Raw genomic sequence first — 15,689 nt, forward strand, 5'->3', positions numbered from 1 at the left:
TTCTATCACCTAGAGCCATTGTGTGGCTGGCTGGCTACAATGCCACGACCCAGGAGATCGTACGGCCTTCTGAGCTGTTGGCAGGAGTCAAAGCATACATTGGTTTCATACAGTCACTGGCCCAGTTTTTGGGTGCAGATGCTTCCAGAGTCATCCGCAACGCCCTCCTGCAGCAGACACAACCACTGGATTCCTGTGGGGAACAGACAATCACCACTCTCTACACAAACTGGTCAGTGTTGCTTAGGCTTTCCCACTGCCTTACTTTGTGTTGGCACTTTTTCCTTTACATGGTAGGACCTCAGGGCCCGAGCATTTTAGCTCCTAGGGTCATAGACTCCAAAATGGAGGGTTGCTTCTCCTTGAGGAATGGAGCAATAACCTGAGACAAGCCCAGATCCCCTTCTGTCCACCACGAAGTTTCCTTCTCACCTTCACTGGAACATCCTTCGGCATACCCTGCAGTTATTTGACCTTTTCCCTCTAATATCCAGTTCTTAACCTTTCTTTTTTGGATTCTTACTGTTTCAATTTCAAATGATCTCTCTTTCTCTTTCCAAAGTTCTCTTATTTCTCTTTTTGCCCTCACTTCTCCTTCTGAAAACCATCTGCCTACTACCATCTCTCTGGAACGTCTCCTTGTCCTCAGATGTGACTATTGTTCTTAATAGAGAAGGGGGCCTCCTCCCTGCAACTGGAGAAGGTGGGAATCAGCACTGTTTCCTTTGACATGTTAAGGAATGGAAAGGAGCTGAATTTCTACCTCCCCAAGCCACTGGGTGGCGCTCTTAACCCAAAATCAGCTCAGTAGGTGACAGGCTGCCAAGAAGAACCCCCCCAGAACAAGGGGAAACAAAGTTTGCAAATGCAAATGCCAGCTGGGGCCAGGCAGGAAAGGTAAATGGATGTGCCCCATGGGCCAGGCAGAGACTTTCAGGAGTTGGAGAGAGAATACCCCTCTAAAGGGAACAGCCACCGCTTAGCTCCACCTGATTGCTGCCCTACTAAATCCTTATTTTTTATGTAAAAATCTGTTTCAAAATTTTGACAAAGAATTTTCCATAGGTGCCAGAGAAGGTGATTCAGCCCCTCTTCCCCTGTCAGCCTTTTCAGCATAAATTCAAAGGAAAAAAGTTCGACTGGGTTTGGCCCACTGGCAGTTAGCTTGTGATGTCTATTAGATACAGACCCAGAGCAAGTGCCTGGGAGAGGCAGGTTGGTCAAGCCCTCCTCTACCCACATTGGCTGTAGCCTAGCTCCTTTAAGTTTGCCCAGAGGTCAGGAGGAAATATTTGGAGACTGATGACCTGTGCTCACAGGTACCTCTTTGCCCAGGAGGTTTGAGAGTATATTTCAAAGGAGTCTAATTAAGTAGTGACTTTTTTCTTGCCAGATTGAGCCTGTCTTACCTGACAGAGGGTATGGGTGAGGGGATTACAGCTGTTGGAAAAGAGCAGTGGTTGAGGGAGGGGAGTGCATGCTATTGCATTTGACGGTATAGCAAAATACCCTCCAGGTTAGAGGCGAAGTGGAATTCCAGTACTGCCAGTTGTTTCTGATTCAACAGCTTGGGGTGTTAATTAGAACACTGTGCCATCTTCTTTGAGTTTCTTCTCCCTACCCCAGTCTTTTGCAGAGTTTTTCTTTCTGAGCTCAGTGGTAGTAGTAGGGAATGCTGGTAGGGAGAAGGGATTGGACCCTAATCTATGTTTTCTTGGCCAACCCTGTAGGTACCTGGAAAGTCTGCTTAGACAGGCAAGCAGTGGGACCATCGTCCTCTCCCCAGCCATGCAGGCCTTCATCAGCCTGCCCAGAGAAGGGGAGCAGAACTTCAGTGCAGAGGAGTTCTCTGACATCTCTGGTGAGCTCAGGGCCTGATCTTCTTGTCGAGGAGCTGAGCCCTTCCTTCAATGCACAGAGAATAAAAGACTAGGACATGTATTTAGGTTGATGCAAAAGTAATTTTTGCAATTAATTTTCATTGCAAAAACCACAGTTACTTTTGCATCAACCTAATAGTGAAGGGTAAGGGATAAAGTGTAAGGAGGACATTCTCCTGTTTGGAATTATTAAATAGTGGTCTGCTGTCACGGCATCTTCTTCTTCTCCTTCTTCTTTTTTTTTTTTGAGATGGAGTCTCGCTCTGTTGCCCAGGGTGGAGTGCAGCGGCACGATCTTGGCTCACTGCAACCTCCGCCTCCCGGGTTCAAGCAATTCTCCTGCCTCAGCCTCCCGAATAGCTGGGACTACAGGCACATGCCACCATGCTGGACTAATTTTTATATATATATATATATATATATTTTTAGTAGAGATGGGGTTTCACCATGTTAGCCAGGATGGTCTCGATCTCCTGACCTCGTGATTTGCCCGCCTCAGCCTCCCAAAGTGCTGGGATTACCGGCATGAGCCACCGCGCCCAGCCAGCGTCTTATGCTTTAGGGATATATTTTAGAGTCTTAGCCAGTGTTTGGATTGCTGATGTTTAATAATAATGATGATGAGATGACACATAGCATTTATTGTGGGCTAAGTTCTAAGTGTTTATACATATTAACTCACTTAATCCTCATAACAGCCTTGAGGTATAATAGATACACTTATTCCCATTTTTCAGATGAGGACACTGTGACACAGAGAGTTTAAGGAACTTGCCTAAGTCCACACATTCATAAATAGTAGGACTTGGAGTTCAACTCCAGGCAGTCAAACTCCAGGACCTGGGGGCTTAAGCACTATACAGTGCTGCCTTCCAGTGTCTAGAAGTGCTTTTGTGTCTTAGGGGGAGGCAGGTAAGGAGTGTGTAGTGAATGAGATGGGAAGCCTTTCCCTTTCTCAAGAGGGTTTGAAACCATACAGATCCTTTTTAATAAATTTGTTTTTACCAACTAATTCATGAACTATCCTACTTCTTTCTCCTTCCTCTCACCTCCATATAAATCAGGGATGCTGCATAGTATCTGGGACAAGGAGAAGATGTTCCAGTGATGCTCTCCTCTCCAGTCTTCTTCTTTGGGGGGTGCTAAGAAAGCCAAAGTACACAGTTCTGTTTTCCAGTTCTGCCTCCTTCCCATCATCCCGCCTCCATCAGTAAGCTGACCCTATGCTTTACCTGCTGCAGGTTTCAGATGTCCCTTTCTCATCAACTCTACCCACAAACTGTAGGCAGCCTCTAAAATCAGCTTTAGGTCTTGCTGACAAATGACAAGCAGCAGGAGGTAATGCTGATTCCCCCTTCTACCACCCCCACCCCAATTTCCCTGGGTTGCCATAGTGATGGGGCAATGCTACTGCAAAAATAGATAGATGGAAAGAGAAGGATGCCCTAGGGTTGCTAGCTGGGGGTAGAGAAGACTGGAGTAAGGAGCTTTGGCAGATCCAAACTGGTAGATCAGTGTGTCTCCTTTCCGTCAGCTACAGAGGGCGATTCAGCTCCTCTTCCTCTCTGTCAGCCATTGCGGCATTATCCAAGTTGATCGGTCAGGAAATCCTTTCATAGTTCTGAGCTCAGTTCTTCCTATTAAAACAGGTTGACTCTAAAAATGTCTAACATCTACTGCGGACAAGACTCTGTGTCAGTGGCTGTGACCAGTTCCATTTCCTCTGCCATTGATGAAGGTGGAGATCACTGGTCCTGCCTTGAAAGACTTGAGTGTGGAGCCTTGACTTCCATTTCTCTCTGAACTCTTATTAGCGATATTAACCTTGCCTTTCTTCTACTGGTCTCTTGTTGTTGTTACTTCTGGTATTTCATGGTTTTCCCTGCTGGGATGGCCCACAGCCAGAGATCATAGCTAGAGCTCCTTCCTATCTGGATTTGTCACTAGTGTTTCTAACATGGGATTTCCCTGGGCAGGCTTTATTTAATTCACAAAGGGCCAGAGCAGGCTGGATGGCAAGGGATAAAGCACTGGGACTGACTAGAGAAAAGAAGGATTTAGAGGAATAAAGAACTGAGACTCTGGGGGATGTGTGTTGATTATGAAAAAAGAAAAGGTAGCTCAAGGAGAGGAAAATTTGGACAGTGGGACACTAAGTAAGGGAAGTAAAGGGAAAAACATACAAAAAACATCAGATCTTAGATGAGGAAATAGTTGTACCTGCTGGGATGCAGTAAGGGGCAGTAAGACATTGCACTAGGCTTCCAGTACCAGCCCCTGCTGTGGTTGAGTGGCCTTGGACAAGCACTTAACCCCCTTGTCTGTAAAACCATGATGATCCTTCCTATGCCACATAATTCAGAGGACTCATAACATCATCATAATAATCCTTTATCCATATATTTTCCAAAGTTTTTATAATGCATCTTATTTACTCTCACATCAATTCTGTGAGTTCTTCATGGCAGATATTCATATCCCCATTTTACAGAGAAGTAAACCAGGCTCAGAGAGGTTCAATGACATAAGGTCTTACATCTAATAAAACTAGTATAGCTAGTACAGCAAGAGTAAAACCCAAGTGTCATATAAAGGAACACGGGAAAGTATAGATTCTTATAGGAAAGTAAAGAATTAATTATCATTTGTGGTAAGTCTTGGTGTGAGTACCAGTGGAGAGAGGGTAAATGTCCCATGGACTTGCCAGACTTGTCACTTGAATGTAGGATATTAGGCCATTTTTGCTCCTTGATGTCTCATTTTCTTTCCTTGCTGGAAAACATTTTAAATATTCAAATTACCCTTTAGCTGTTGTACAAATACTCCAGTGCCTTCTGAGTCCCATCTGGGGCCTCTGTAACTCTGTTCCAGAGATGCGGGCCTTGGCTGAACTCCTGGGCCCCTATGGCATGAAGTTCCTGAGTGAAAACCTGATGTGGCATGTGACCTCTCAGATTGTGGAGCTGAAGGTACTATGGAAACAATCCCTTGGGGAAAAGATCCTACCCTGAGGAAAGAGGGTGGATATAGGAGACTGGGGGGAAAGATGTAACAGTGGTCTCTTCTTTTCCTGCTTAATGTCTCTGTGTTCCTGGACTGCAGAAGCTGGTGGTGGAAAACATGGACATACTTGTTCAGATCAGATCCAACTTTAGTAAGCCGGACTTGATGGCTTCCCTGCTGCCCCAGCTGACAGGTAAGCATCCTCTTCCCCCGTAGTGAGAAGGAGCTGTGGAATCACATTGCAGATGACAGGGTTTTCAGGAATCTGGAGGCTAGGCTGGGTCTGTAGAATCGAAATCATCACCAATCCCTCTCTGAATTATCTTTTCTAACACGCTTCTTTCTCCTCAGGGGCTGAAAATGTGCTAAAGCGCATGACCATCATTGGGGTTATCCTCAGTTTCAGGGCCATGTCCCAAGAGGGACTTCGGGAGGTGAGTTGGTGGGGAGGGGTCTGTCACAGAGTCACAGATACCTCTGTGGGTAGGGTTTGTATGAGAAGTTGTGGAAGTATTGCGGGAATCAGTTTTAACTTCTGCTTCAGAAGGTGTTGGTGAGCATTGAGAAGGGGGAGCGTAATTTGGCAGAGATCCTAGAAGATACCTAGGAATAAATGAGCTTAGGAAACCTAGAGGCATAAGGAGAGGAATGGCTTGGAAAGCTGGCTAGGTTCTTATCTAAGTTGAGTGCCCCTCCTTTTTTTTTTAATTTCTACACATTTTTGAAGGCATTGGTCATAGTCTTGTGGACTCATTTATCTTCTCTTTCCTCCAGGTTTTCTCCTCCCACTGCCCATTTCTTATGGGTCCCATTGAGGGCTTGAAGGAGTTTGTCACTCCAGACACAGACATCAAGGTATGGAGGAGTGCAAAGTAGAATCTAATTAGGAGACTTTTGTTGTTGAAAAGGAGGTAGCTAGGATCTTGTAAGGGAGAGCGGGTTCTGAAGAACACCATAGGGATAAGGGCGAGGGTTTGAATAGGAAAACTGGTCAGATGCATATTCTTGGAGAGAAAGAGCAGAGCTGGCAAGATGTAGGGGGATGGAGAGAAGTGGGAGGCTGGGAGACACTATGAGGGTTGGGGAGACATTACTGGAGGGGGAGGGGTAAGACCTGGGATAGTATCTGTAGGTTTTCACCTGACATGAGCACTGTGCAAATTAGATAAACTATGTGCAAACAAGTCCGCTCTTTAGTCTTGAGGTTAGGTACTGTTTGTAGGAAGATTTGTTCCTTTCATTCCCACCCACCCTGCCTGCCCTCAGTCTTTTCTTTTCCTGGCCTTTTCTTCCTCCCATCCTTAAGCTTTCTGGTTCCTCTATGTCTGTATCACCTGCCTCAGACCCCCATTTACTACAGGAGATGGTGAGAGAAAGAAGGGCTTCCGTAGACAATATAAGTTAAGCATCCATTTCCCACCCATCTCCCACCTTTGAGTCATCTTGTCTTTTGAATCATCTGGAACTAAGAAGTATGCTATGGCAGGAAATACAGCTAAAGCCTAGGAAGAGAATCCTTCAAATGCATAGGGCAGGCTCCTTCTCTTATAATTGATTCCTTTAACGGAGAGTGGTCTGTGTTAAGAGGAAACTGGTTAGCAGGAAGAATTAAAGTTATGTGTTAAGAAAATCTTCCTTACTTTGAGATCAAAAGAGTTGTGAAATTTCCCCCTCTATCTGCCTAAAATCATGAAGGGCAAGTGACTGTGGGGGCAGTGAGGGGGCAGTGTTTCACTGGGATAGCTGCCCCTCTTGAAAGATCTTTGATTTTAAGCTGAGCCTGGGTTTCTGGCACCTGCTGATGTTGGTCCAAATGCTCTAGGCTGTCAGGAGCTTGTCTAGCTGATATCTCCTGGGTAGCTCCAATCTTTAGGCTCTGCCTGCCTGTGAAAATAAGCAGGTAGGGGCAGAGAGGGAGGATGGCCTGTCCATCAGAGATGCTGTTACTGCCTCAGAGGAGCAAGAAGATTAGAAGAAGAAAAGATAAAATCCCTTCAACCATCCCTTTCTTCCTTCAGAAAACCTCATGAACCAGGTTCCTTATCTCCGAGGCCGTGGTTCCACAAATGGTCATTTAGGATTTAAATAAGGGCAGAACAGAAGGTGGCAAAGATTTGGCTTCCGTATCAGTACCACAGGCAAAGTGCGTGTATGTTGGTATGTCTGTGGGATTCTTTTTTTTTCTTGAGACAGTCTCGCTGTGTTGCCCAGGCTGGAGTGCAGTGGTGCGATCTCAGCTCACTGCAACCTCTACCTCCTGGATTCAGGCAATTCTCATGCATCAGCCTCCCGAGTTCCTCCTGGAACTTCAGGTTCATGCCACCACACCTGGCTAATTTTTGTATTTTTAGTAAAGACAGGGTTTCACCAGGTTGGCCAGGCTTTTCTCCAACTCCTGGACTCAAGTGATCCGCCCACCTTGGCCTCCCAAAGTGCTGGGATTACAGGCATGAGCCATCGCTCTGGCCAGTCTGTGGGATTACTTGCATAAGATATTTAGTTGTCCAGTATTAAAACAATTATCTTTGTTCTTTCAAAAAACATTTTTTTAAATCTAAAAAGGGGTCTAGATACTTAATATGGGAGTAGGGGCTTGGGGCTGTGTCCTGGGAACCTGATTGTAAGTACAATGAGAGATTCAGGTATCAATCAATCAATATTTATTGAATGCCTTCTATGTGCTCAGCATTATGTTAAACACTAGAGAAGGTAAAGAGAAATGCAAAACTCCTGACTTTAAGATAAAGGAAGAGGATGTAAAGGCATCACATTTTCTCTGTTAGTCACTAGGGTCGATGTGTGGTCTAATTTAATCTTAACAACGACTATGTTGTGTAAATGTTATTATGCCAGTTTTATAGATGGGAAAATGAGGGATCAAAGAGATTAAGTAACTTTTAGTCAAGGTCACACACTTAATAAGTGGTGTTGCTAGGACTTGAACCCAGATCTGTCTTACTCCAAAGCTTTTTTCTCCCTTCACTATGCCATGAGGTTTTAAAAAGCTATCTATTTGGCAAGATAAGGAGATGAGTCTTGCATTCTATCTAAAAAGATAACTAACACCAGATGCTGTGTGTGATCAATGCTAAGTCAGTGGTACCAACGTAAGGAGGGAAAAGATGGCTTTGGGCTGAAGTAATCAGGTAGCGCTTCACAGAGAAGATGAGATCTAAGGGATGGACGTAACATAGATATAAATAGAGGAGAGAAAAGGACCCTCAAAAGAGGGAAGCACCTGAACCAGAGTATGGGAGAGGAAGTTGTAGTTTGGGGACAGTGAATAAATTATCCTGGCAGCACCGAATAAAGGAAGTATTTGGAAAATGAAGTTGAGAAAGTAAATTTGTACGATGGAGTGTCCCAAAGGGTTATTTTCCCTGCAGGATAGGGAGAGCTATGAAGGGAATATATAGAAAAGATGACAATAAGCCAGAAGTTTAAAATCTATGATTAGCTGGGCACTGTGGCTCATGCCTGTAATCCCAGCACTTTGGGAGGCTGAGGCAGGAGGATTTCTTGAGCCTAGGAGTTTGAAACCAGCCTGGACAAAATAGACTCTCTCTCTTTCTCTACATATATATAAAAGTATCTTTAAAAAAAAAATTAAATCTGTGATCCAAGAGTCCTGGCTACGCATTCCTTCTGTCAAGCCATTGTGTCCTGTGAATCCTCTCTAGAATGTTATTTTCTTCTCTCCAGGTGACCCTGAGTATCTTTGAGCTGGCATCTGCTGCAGGTGTGGGCTGTGACATTGACCCAGCCTTGGTGGCTGCCATTGCTAATCTGAAAGCTGGTAAGATTGGAGAAAGGGGGCAAGATTTGGGAAAGGAGGGCTTGGGCCTTATTTTGGGTGAAAAAATGTCAGTGTCAAAGGAGCCTTTATTTGAGATTATATATTCAGAGGATATAAGCTGGGAGTGAAGGAAAGACCCTAACCTTCAGAAAATACTTACATAGGCGATTTAGATTTATCCTCAGGTTTCAACTAGTTGATCTACATTCTCAGGTTCCAACTGGTTGATCTACCAGTCAGCTAAAAAGTACTAAGTGAGAGTCTGTTTGGTGCTCTGCAAGTGCTCAAAGGCATTTACAATCTGGTTGGGAAAATAAGATTAATGCAAATGAAACAATGAGAGAACATACAAAATAGTGGGTTGTGTGGTATAGCACCCAAATTCCCCATAGTGATTTTGTGCTTTCTCCCTCCACATAATCACCTTGACACTGTTTATTTCTTCCCATCTCACACTTAACACTTATATTTTCCATTACACATTTCGTCTGATTACATTCATACCTATACACACTCAGAACAGGATGAACCAAGGGGCTAGGATTAAGGCCTTTCAAAATGGCCAGACTTACCCTTCTTCTTCTTTCATGGTGGGTGAGAACCTTTTGTCTTCTTCCTGCCTCTCTACCCTATCAGGCAGTGGACAGGCATCCTAGGGTTGCATTGTGCATCAGCAGAGCTCTTGGCTGAAAGTTCTGCCCTGTTGCCAGGGAGGCCTCCAGGACTCAGGCCCTTCACTATAGGTGGATGCTAGTCCTGTTTCTTCAGGAAAATTAAGTAATAACTTGCCCATAGGGCTTTATAAAGTGTTTTCATAGATATTTTCTCCTGTGATCCTCACAGCAATTCTGTGAAGTAGGACCCCTGTAACAGATAACTCCTGTTTGCTGACTTTATTCACTTTTCCTCTTTTCCTTTTTCCCTCTCACCAGATACTTCATCTCCTGAGGAGGAATATAAGGTGGCCTGCCTGCTCTTGATCTTTCTGGCAGTTTCTCTCCCACTCCTTGCCACTGACCCTTCTTCCTTTTATAGCATTGAGAAGGATGGTAAGTAAGGGGTTGGTTTGAGACACCAGTGCTATTCAAGTTAGTGTCCTGGGGTAGAGAGAGGAGACAGAGACACTGCAAAATATAGACTTCTGACTTGGGTGTAAAGTTCTATTTCAAAAAGCACTTGAAGGCTGGACACGGTGGCTCATGCCTGTAATCCTAGCACTTTGGGAGGCCAAGGTGAGGTGGGTAGATCACTTGAGCCCATGAGTTCCAGACCAGCCTAGGCAACATGGTGAAACCCTGTTTCTACAAAAATAAATAAACTAGCCAGGCAGGGTGGCCTGTAGTCCCAGCTACCTGGGAGGCTGAGGTAGGAGGATGGCTTGAGCCCAAGGGGTCAAGGATGTAGTGAGCCATGATTGTGCCACTGCACTCCAGCATGGTGACAGAGCAAGACCCTGTCTTACCCTGAAAAACAAAAACAAAAACACTTCAGAATGAGAAAATGAACTATGCATAATTCGATTTCAATAAGATTTCATAGGAATATCCTGCCTCTAATCTCAAAATGCCTTCTCATCCTTTTGGTGTCAAATCCTGGTGGCTCAGCCTGAAAACATGAGAAATTACCAGTTTGGGTCATCCTGGAGTGGCTTACTTTGTCATTTCCTCTTTTTTCTCTCCATCTATATCATTAATAACCTAGGTTACAACAACAATATTCATTGCTTGACCAAAGCCATCATCCAGGTGTCTGCTGCCCTCTTCACGCTCTACAACAAGAACATTGAAACTCACCTCAAGGAATTTCTGGTGGTGAGTGGGTCTAGGTTATAAAGAATGGAAGATTGCAAAGGGCTGGAATTGGTTTGACTTAAATCTGTAGACAATTATCATTGAACAGGCTTTTGAGTCTAACTTCCCACCTAATTCATTCAGTAAAGAGTGAGAAGCTGCTATGTGAAAGGCAAGAGTTTCTTCTAAATTTCCTAACAGCGGATGTTTCAGCCTCTGCTTGAATATTTGGAAAGATCATTGGACAAAGAGTCAGAAAATCTGAGTTCTGATTTTTGATCTGCCATTAAGTAGTTGTGTGACCTCTGAAGTGCCAAGATTTTGGGGCCTCGGTATTTTCATGTATAAAACAGTGAGATTAAACTGAACCCATGAATTCAGATTAAACCAAATCCGTGCACCTCGGTATGCATCAGAATATCTTGGGGAGCTTGTTAAAATACAGATTCCTGATCTTTACACCAGACCTACTGAGTTAGAATATTATAGGGTAAATCTAGGCCTCTGTGTTTTTAATAAGGCCTCTGGGAGATCAGATGCACATTCAAGTTGTAGAGACACTGAGTTTTATCATCTCTAAGGCCCTTTCTAACTCTGTACGGACAAATGATCAATGACTACTTCTCAAACTTTAATGTAAATCAGAATCACCTGGAGAGTTTCTACCTTAGTAGATTAGGGTGGGGCTGAATAATGTGCATTTCTGTTCCCAGGTAATCTTGATGGTGCTTGTCTGGGGATCTCACTAGAACCAATGGTCTAGATTTCTAGGGACTGGAACTTAAAACTAGGCAGCAGATTCCACTGTAGGTCATATCCAATTTCTTCGAAAAAAATGTTAAAAATTTTAGCCAAAATTTGATTTCCTGTAACTCTCACCATGGATCTTAGTTTTGCTTCTGGGAAAACTTAGAACAAATACAATAGGCCCTAGAATTTTCCATTCTAAATCCTCCATGGAGGAATTTTGTTCATATACTTCTGATACATGGTCCATTCCCCTCTGCCTGCTTGAGCATTCTCAGTAACAGAGAGCTTATTTCTTTGCAAAGTATGGTCCCGATATAAGAACCAGGGCCTCATCTGTCTCCTTCTAGGAGGAAACACAGCGGATCATATTGTTCTCTCAGGAATTATATCCTCATCCTGAGAAGTACATGTCAGGGATCATAAGCTTGGTTGGTGTGTCTCTATTTAAGCTGAGGCACCCAACCAGGTAGACCTGGCTCTGAGCATCTTAAATGCAAAGAGGATTCACACCAGATCTCTGAGAAAGGGTGAGAAGGGAATCCCCCACCCTTGCCTTCCCTTTTATCCTCTTTGTTTGCTAAATGCAGGTCACCTGGGCCTGGGATACAATGAATCATGTTTCTTCTTTGATCCTCTGGGGGTTTGGGGATGATGGAGATGACAGCCATTTGGGAGTTGACTGGAGAATACCACGAGCGAGTGCTGTATCTGAATCAGAGGCTCACTGCCTCTAGTCAGATGGGGAGTCAGCCGTAAACAGCCTGATGACAGTGGTGTCTGGAGGCTGCCAAGGAAAAGAGAGGTTAATCTGCTGGCATACATCACCTGCCTTTGCTCTAAGTTGTTTCCCTGCCCCTTGCAATCTCTCCCCTAGCACTCCTGGCAACCTGTTGTCTGCACTGGGAGGTCAGTGAGATCCAGGCTGGCTTATAGGCAACATGTATCTCTGAAACCTAGGAGATTTACCACTTTCCCACCCTGAGTCTTCAGGAACAGTCTAGCACTTCTTAACTCTCTCCTTGATCTTTTCTTAACTTCCTGCAGCCTGAGGCTGTTTGATACTGACCTCTATAAAAATCTGCTTTAAAAATTCTTCCCTTACAGGTGGCCTCTGTCAGCCTCTTGCAGCTGGGCCAGGAGACTGACAAGCTTAAAACCAGAAATCGAGAATCCATTTCTCTGCTCATGCGCTTGGTAAGTATCTTATTTAAATTGGTCTGAGAACAGGGAGCGGAAGGGCCAGAGGGAGACTTCTGTTTAGGGTCTTTGCATCCTTGCCATTCTTGTCACCCAAAAGCATTAACTAAGGACTTAATTCTGCATAACCCTCTGAGTCTAGTCCTCACATTCTGATTAACATTCTAAACTTGTCCTATAATCCCAGAGTAGAGTCTTCAAGGACTTCTGCAAGACAGGGCCTTCGTGGCCCCTAAGCTGGCTGGGCCCATGTCCTGCAATGTTCCCGAGTCTGACCTGATAGGGCAGCTGTGCCCTTTATTGGTAATTACCTGTCCAGTACATGTTTGGTTTCACTTGACAATTTTCTACCACTGCATTTCTTGTTTTTAAGAGTACTATGAAAAGAGTGCTGGATAACACAGAGCTGAACTCAGAGGTTGAGGGGTGGGGGCTCAGAGGAGGGAAAGGATTTTAGCTAAAAAGCTGTAAGGCAGGGAGCCTGGTGGGCCATGAATCAGGCAGCTCCTTCTGTCTCTTCTCCTTGCTTCCCAAGCTGTGGGCTTCTCTCTACTGTGGCAGAAAGTTTTGGGAACTCTGACTCAGTTAACTTTAAAAGTTTTTTTCCTCATGACCCTGTTTCCTTCTTCAGCACTCTTACTCACTCTTTTGCTCTGATTCTCCATGTTAGTAATGCACTTAGGTATGGACAGGAAGGGCTTTTGCCCTGGGCCCAGTGTTTAAAAGGCCCTCCTCGGGCCTTCCTCTAGTAGAGTGTTCTGGGGCCCTCCTCTGGCCAATGGGAAGGGGTAGAGCCTGTACCCCACCTTGAGGCCCATACGAGAGATATCTGGGGACCCAGAATACTTTGCTAAGCAGCTTCAGCCCACTTGTAGGGCCTGTGTTAAACTTCTTCCTACTGAGGCGGACTGTCCTACTGGTGGATATACCTCTAGTGCCCAAGGGACGTATGGCTGGAGTTTAGATATGCAGATAAGGAAGTCTACAAGTGCACACAAAATCCCTCTAACTGAGGGTGGGAGGAGAAGGGGGACTGGGCCGGAAGCTTGTTTCTTCCCTTCACCCTGTTCTGGTGCAGAGCTTGGAGGAGCCCAAAAATTCTTAATTCAAACCTGGGCTTCCATAAGACTACAGAGGTACATTGTGAAGGTTGAAAGCCAGAATATACTAGTTTGTTAGCTTGATTTAATTAGTCATATGGTATGTGGACCTCCATCTGTATTCTTGTCCCAAGCCCAGAAATGCTAGGGGCCAGGGATTCCTGGGATTCTTTCTAGGTCTCCTTCTTGAAATACACAGGCACTGAGTGGTATTTATGCCTTAGTTTCTCCAGCCAGAAAAAGGCCTAGGCTGGGCTGGTTAAGGATTATGAGAGAGAGGAGAATGGACTGGGGGTGGATGTATTTGTGTGGGATGTGTGTGGTGAGGCAAGAGGGCAGAGGAGGTAGATGAGGGCAGAGTGAGGGCAGTGCCCATGGTGGTGGGCTATGTGGGGCACCATACATAGAGCAGCAGCATGGCCTTGGCAAGGCAATGAACTCTTCTGAGACTTCGGCTCTCTATCCATAAAAGTGGGTAATAATCCTTATAATAGAGTGGTTCGAATCCATAAGATATTATGCGTGAAAGTGCCTAGTACATAGTAGATGCTCAGCAAATGTTAGTTGCTGTTGTCTGCTGCTCATTTTAGGTTCTGGATTATTTTGGCATGACTCTTCACTTCCTCAAGTAGTTTTCACCCCTGTCAGGTTGGAGGGGATTCTGTATTACCCGCCTGTATTCTTACCTCCTTCTGCTTAGACCCCTTCCAACACCCCAAAATGTGGAAAGTGTTTGCCCCTGTGGCCTTCCAGTGAGGCCAACAGAGTGACAGGAACAGAGCTAGGATCAGGTACTTTTTGTTGGAGGGAGAAACTAGAGGGACTAGTTGCTGCAAAGCAATTTAAATGCAAATGTTTCCACAGAGAAATTGGAAATGACTGAAGGTGAAGGAGCTGTATTCTGAGTTAAGAGGCTACTCATGTAGCCTCAAATTCTGACCAGCACTTCTGTCCCTGGGGTCTTTCTGTTTTGGCTGTCAAGCCTGGGCCGTGTCCACACCTCAGTGTTGCCAGTCTGTTCCTGGCACAGGTTTCCTGGGGAAAGACATGGCTCTTATAGAATCGTGGAATCCTAGATGCCAGAACCAGACCAGATCCTGGCAATTAGTCCAGTACTTACAAGTCATAAAGATGAGGAAACTGAAGAATAGGGAGGGAAAGATGACAATCAAGGTCTCCCCTAAAATATATGGCAGATTTGGGACTAGAACCCAAGTTTCTTGGCCATCACTCTAGGGCTGTTTCCACTCCCGTAAACTTCTGCCACTTGGGAGCCCTGCTATTTTCTTGTGCTTTATGGAGAATAGAAAGTCTTGGGCCGGTGGATTTGCTTGAAGTCATTATTCATTTCCCTGTACCTGAGGGTAGCACCTTAGAGAAGACAGCTCATCTCTTTCCCAGCTGAGGGTTTGAAAGTCTTGCCTAGCAAGAAATTCTTTGATATTTGACCTATCATCAGGGCTACAGTTTTACCAGCAGATTTCCTTTCCTTCAGCCTGCAGTTTCTGCTCTTTTGCAGCTGTTGTGTGTGCATGTGTTTGAGAATAGGAAAATCTTACACATTTTAAAACTTGAAAGGACTTCAGAGAGAGAAACACGTTAGAGTAGATATGGTAGATTCTCTTTCCTTAGTGAATTTTCAGGACTTGGAGTACCAGATATATTGTGGAGAACCCATCTGTGTGAATTGCCAGAGGATATGGGACACCTCTCCAGAGTGTGTTTTTTAGTCTCATTACCTCTTGGATAAGGAAGGCACTGAAGGAAATACACCCTGCTCCTTCCTCAGGGATGGGGACCCTCCAGTACACCACTAGGTTATGCTGCTCTTCATGAACATGCCCTGTCCACCCACCTCCCCATCTTTACCCTCACCCCCACTCTCATTCTTCTCCAGGCATCTTTATCTACCTTCCTGCTTGGCTGTGGGGGCTGCTGGGATTACCGCAGCACACAGGCTTCTAATTAAACTAATTAATCATGCCTGCTCCTTTATGCAGCATCCTTACTGTTCCCCAAGCACTGTACTGAGAGAGGGAGGAGACTGAGGCCCAACACAAGAGGACCCATGTGAATTCCAGGCCCCTTTCTGTGGCCTGCAGTGGTGTTTGTTTTTCTTGCTGCAAAGCTTTGTAATTAGCACTTTTATACATCTTTACCGGCATCTGTGTGC

At 44.9% G+C, this 15,689-nt stretch overlaps 1 protein-coding gene across 2 annotated transcripts in view; it reads left to right on the top strand.

Annotated features, from left to right (window-relative positions):
• The window catches only part of NCKAP1L (NCK associated protein 1 like), a 49,642-nt gene that overhangs the window by 28,735 nt on the left and 5,218 nt on the right, over nt 1-15,689 (top strand). For both annotated transcript variants that reach the window (XM_002823349.4, XM_054528081.1), the window contains 10 exons: nt 14-232; nt 1,731-1,861; nt 4,752-4,849; nt 4,983-5,076; nt 5,235-5,317; nt 5,658-5,738; nt 8,586-8,679; nt 9,612-9,728; nt 10,381-10,490; nt 12,324-12,413. In XM_002823349.4, coding sequence (XP_002823395.1) covers nt 14-232; nt 1,731-1,861; nt 4,752-4,849; nt 4,983-5,076; nt 5,235-5,317; nt 5,658-5,738; nt 8,586-8,679; nt 9,612-9,728; nt 10,381-10,490; nt 12,324-12,413 — 1,117 coding nt within the window. The remainder of the gene's footprint in view (nt 1-13; nt 233-1,730; nt 1,862-4,751; nt 4,850-4,982; nt 5,077-5,234; nt 5,318-5,657; nt 5,739-8,585; nt 8,680-9,611; nt 9,729-10,380; nt 10,491-12,323; nt 12,414-15,689) is intronic.

Source organism: Pongo abelii, chromosome 10 (assembly GCF_028885655.2).
Source record: "Pongo abelii isolate AG06213 chromosome 10, NHGRI_mPonAbe1-v2.0_pri, whole genome shotgun sequence".
NCBI lineage: Eukaryota > Metazoa > Chordata > Mammalia > Primates > Hominidae > Pongo > Pongo abelii.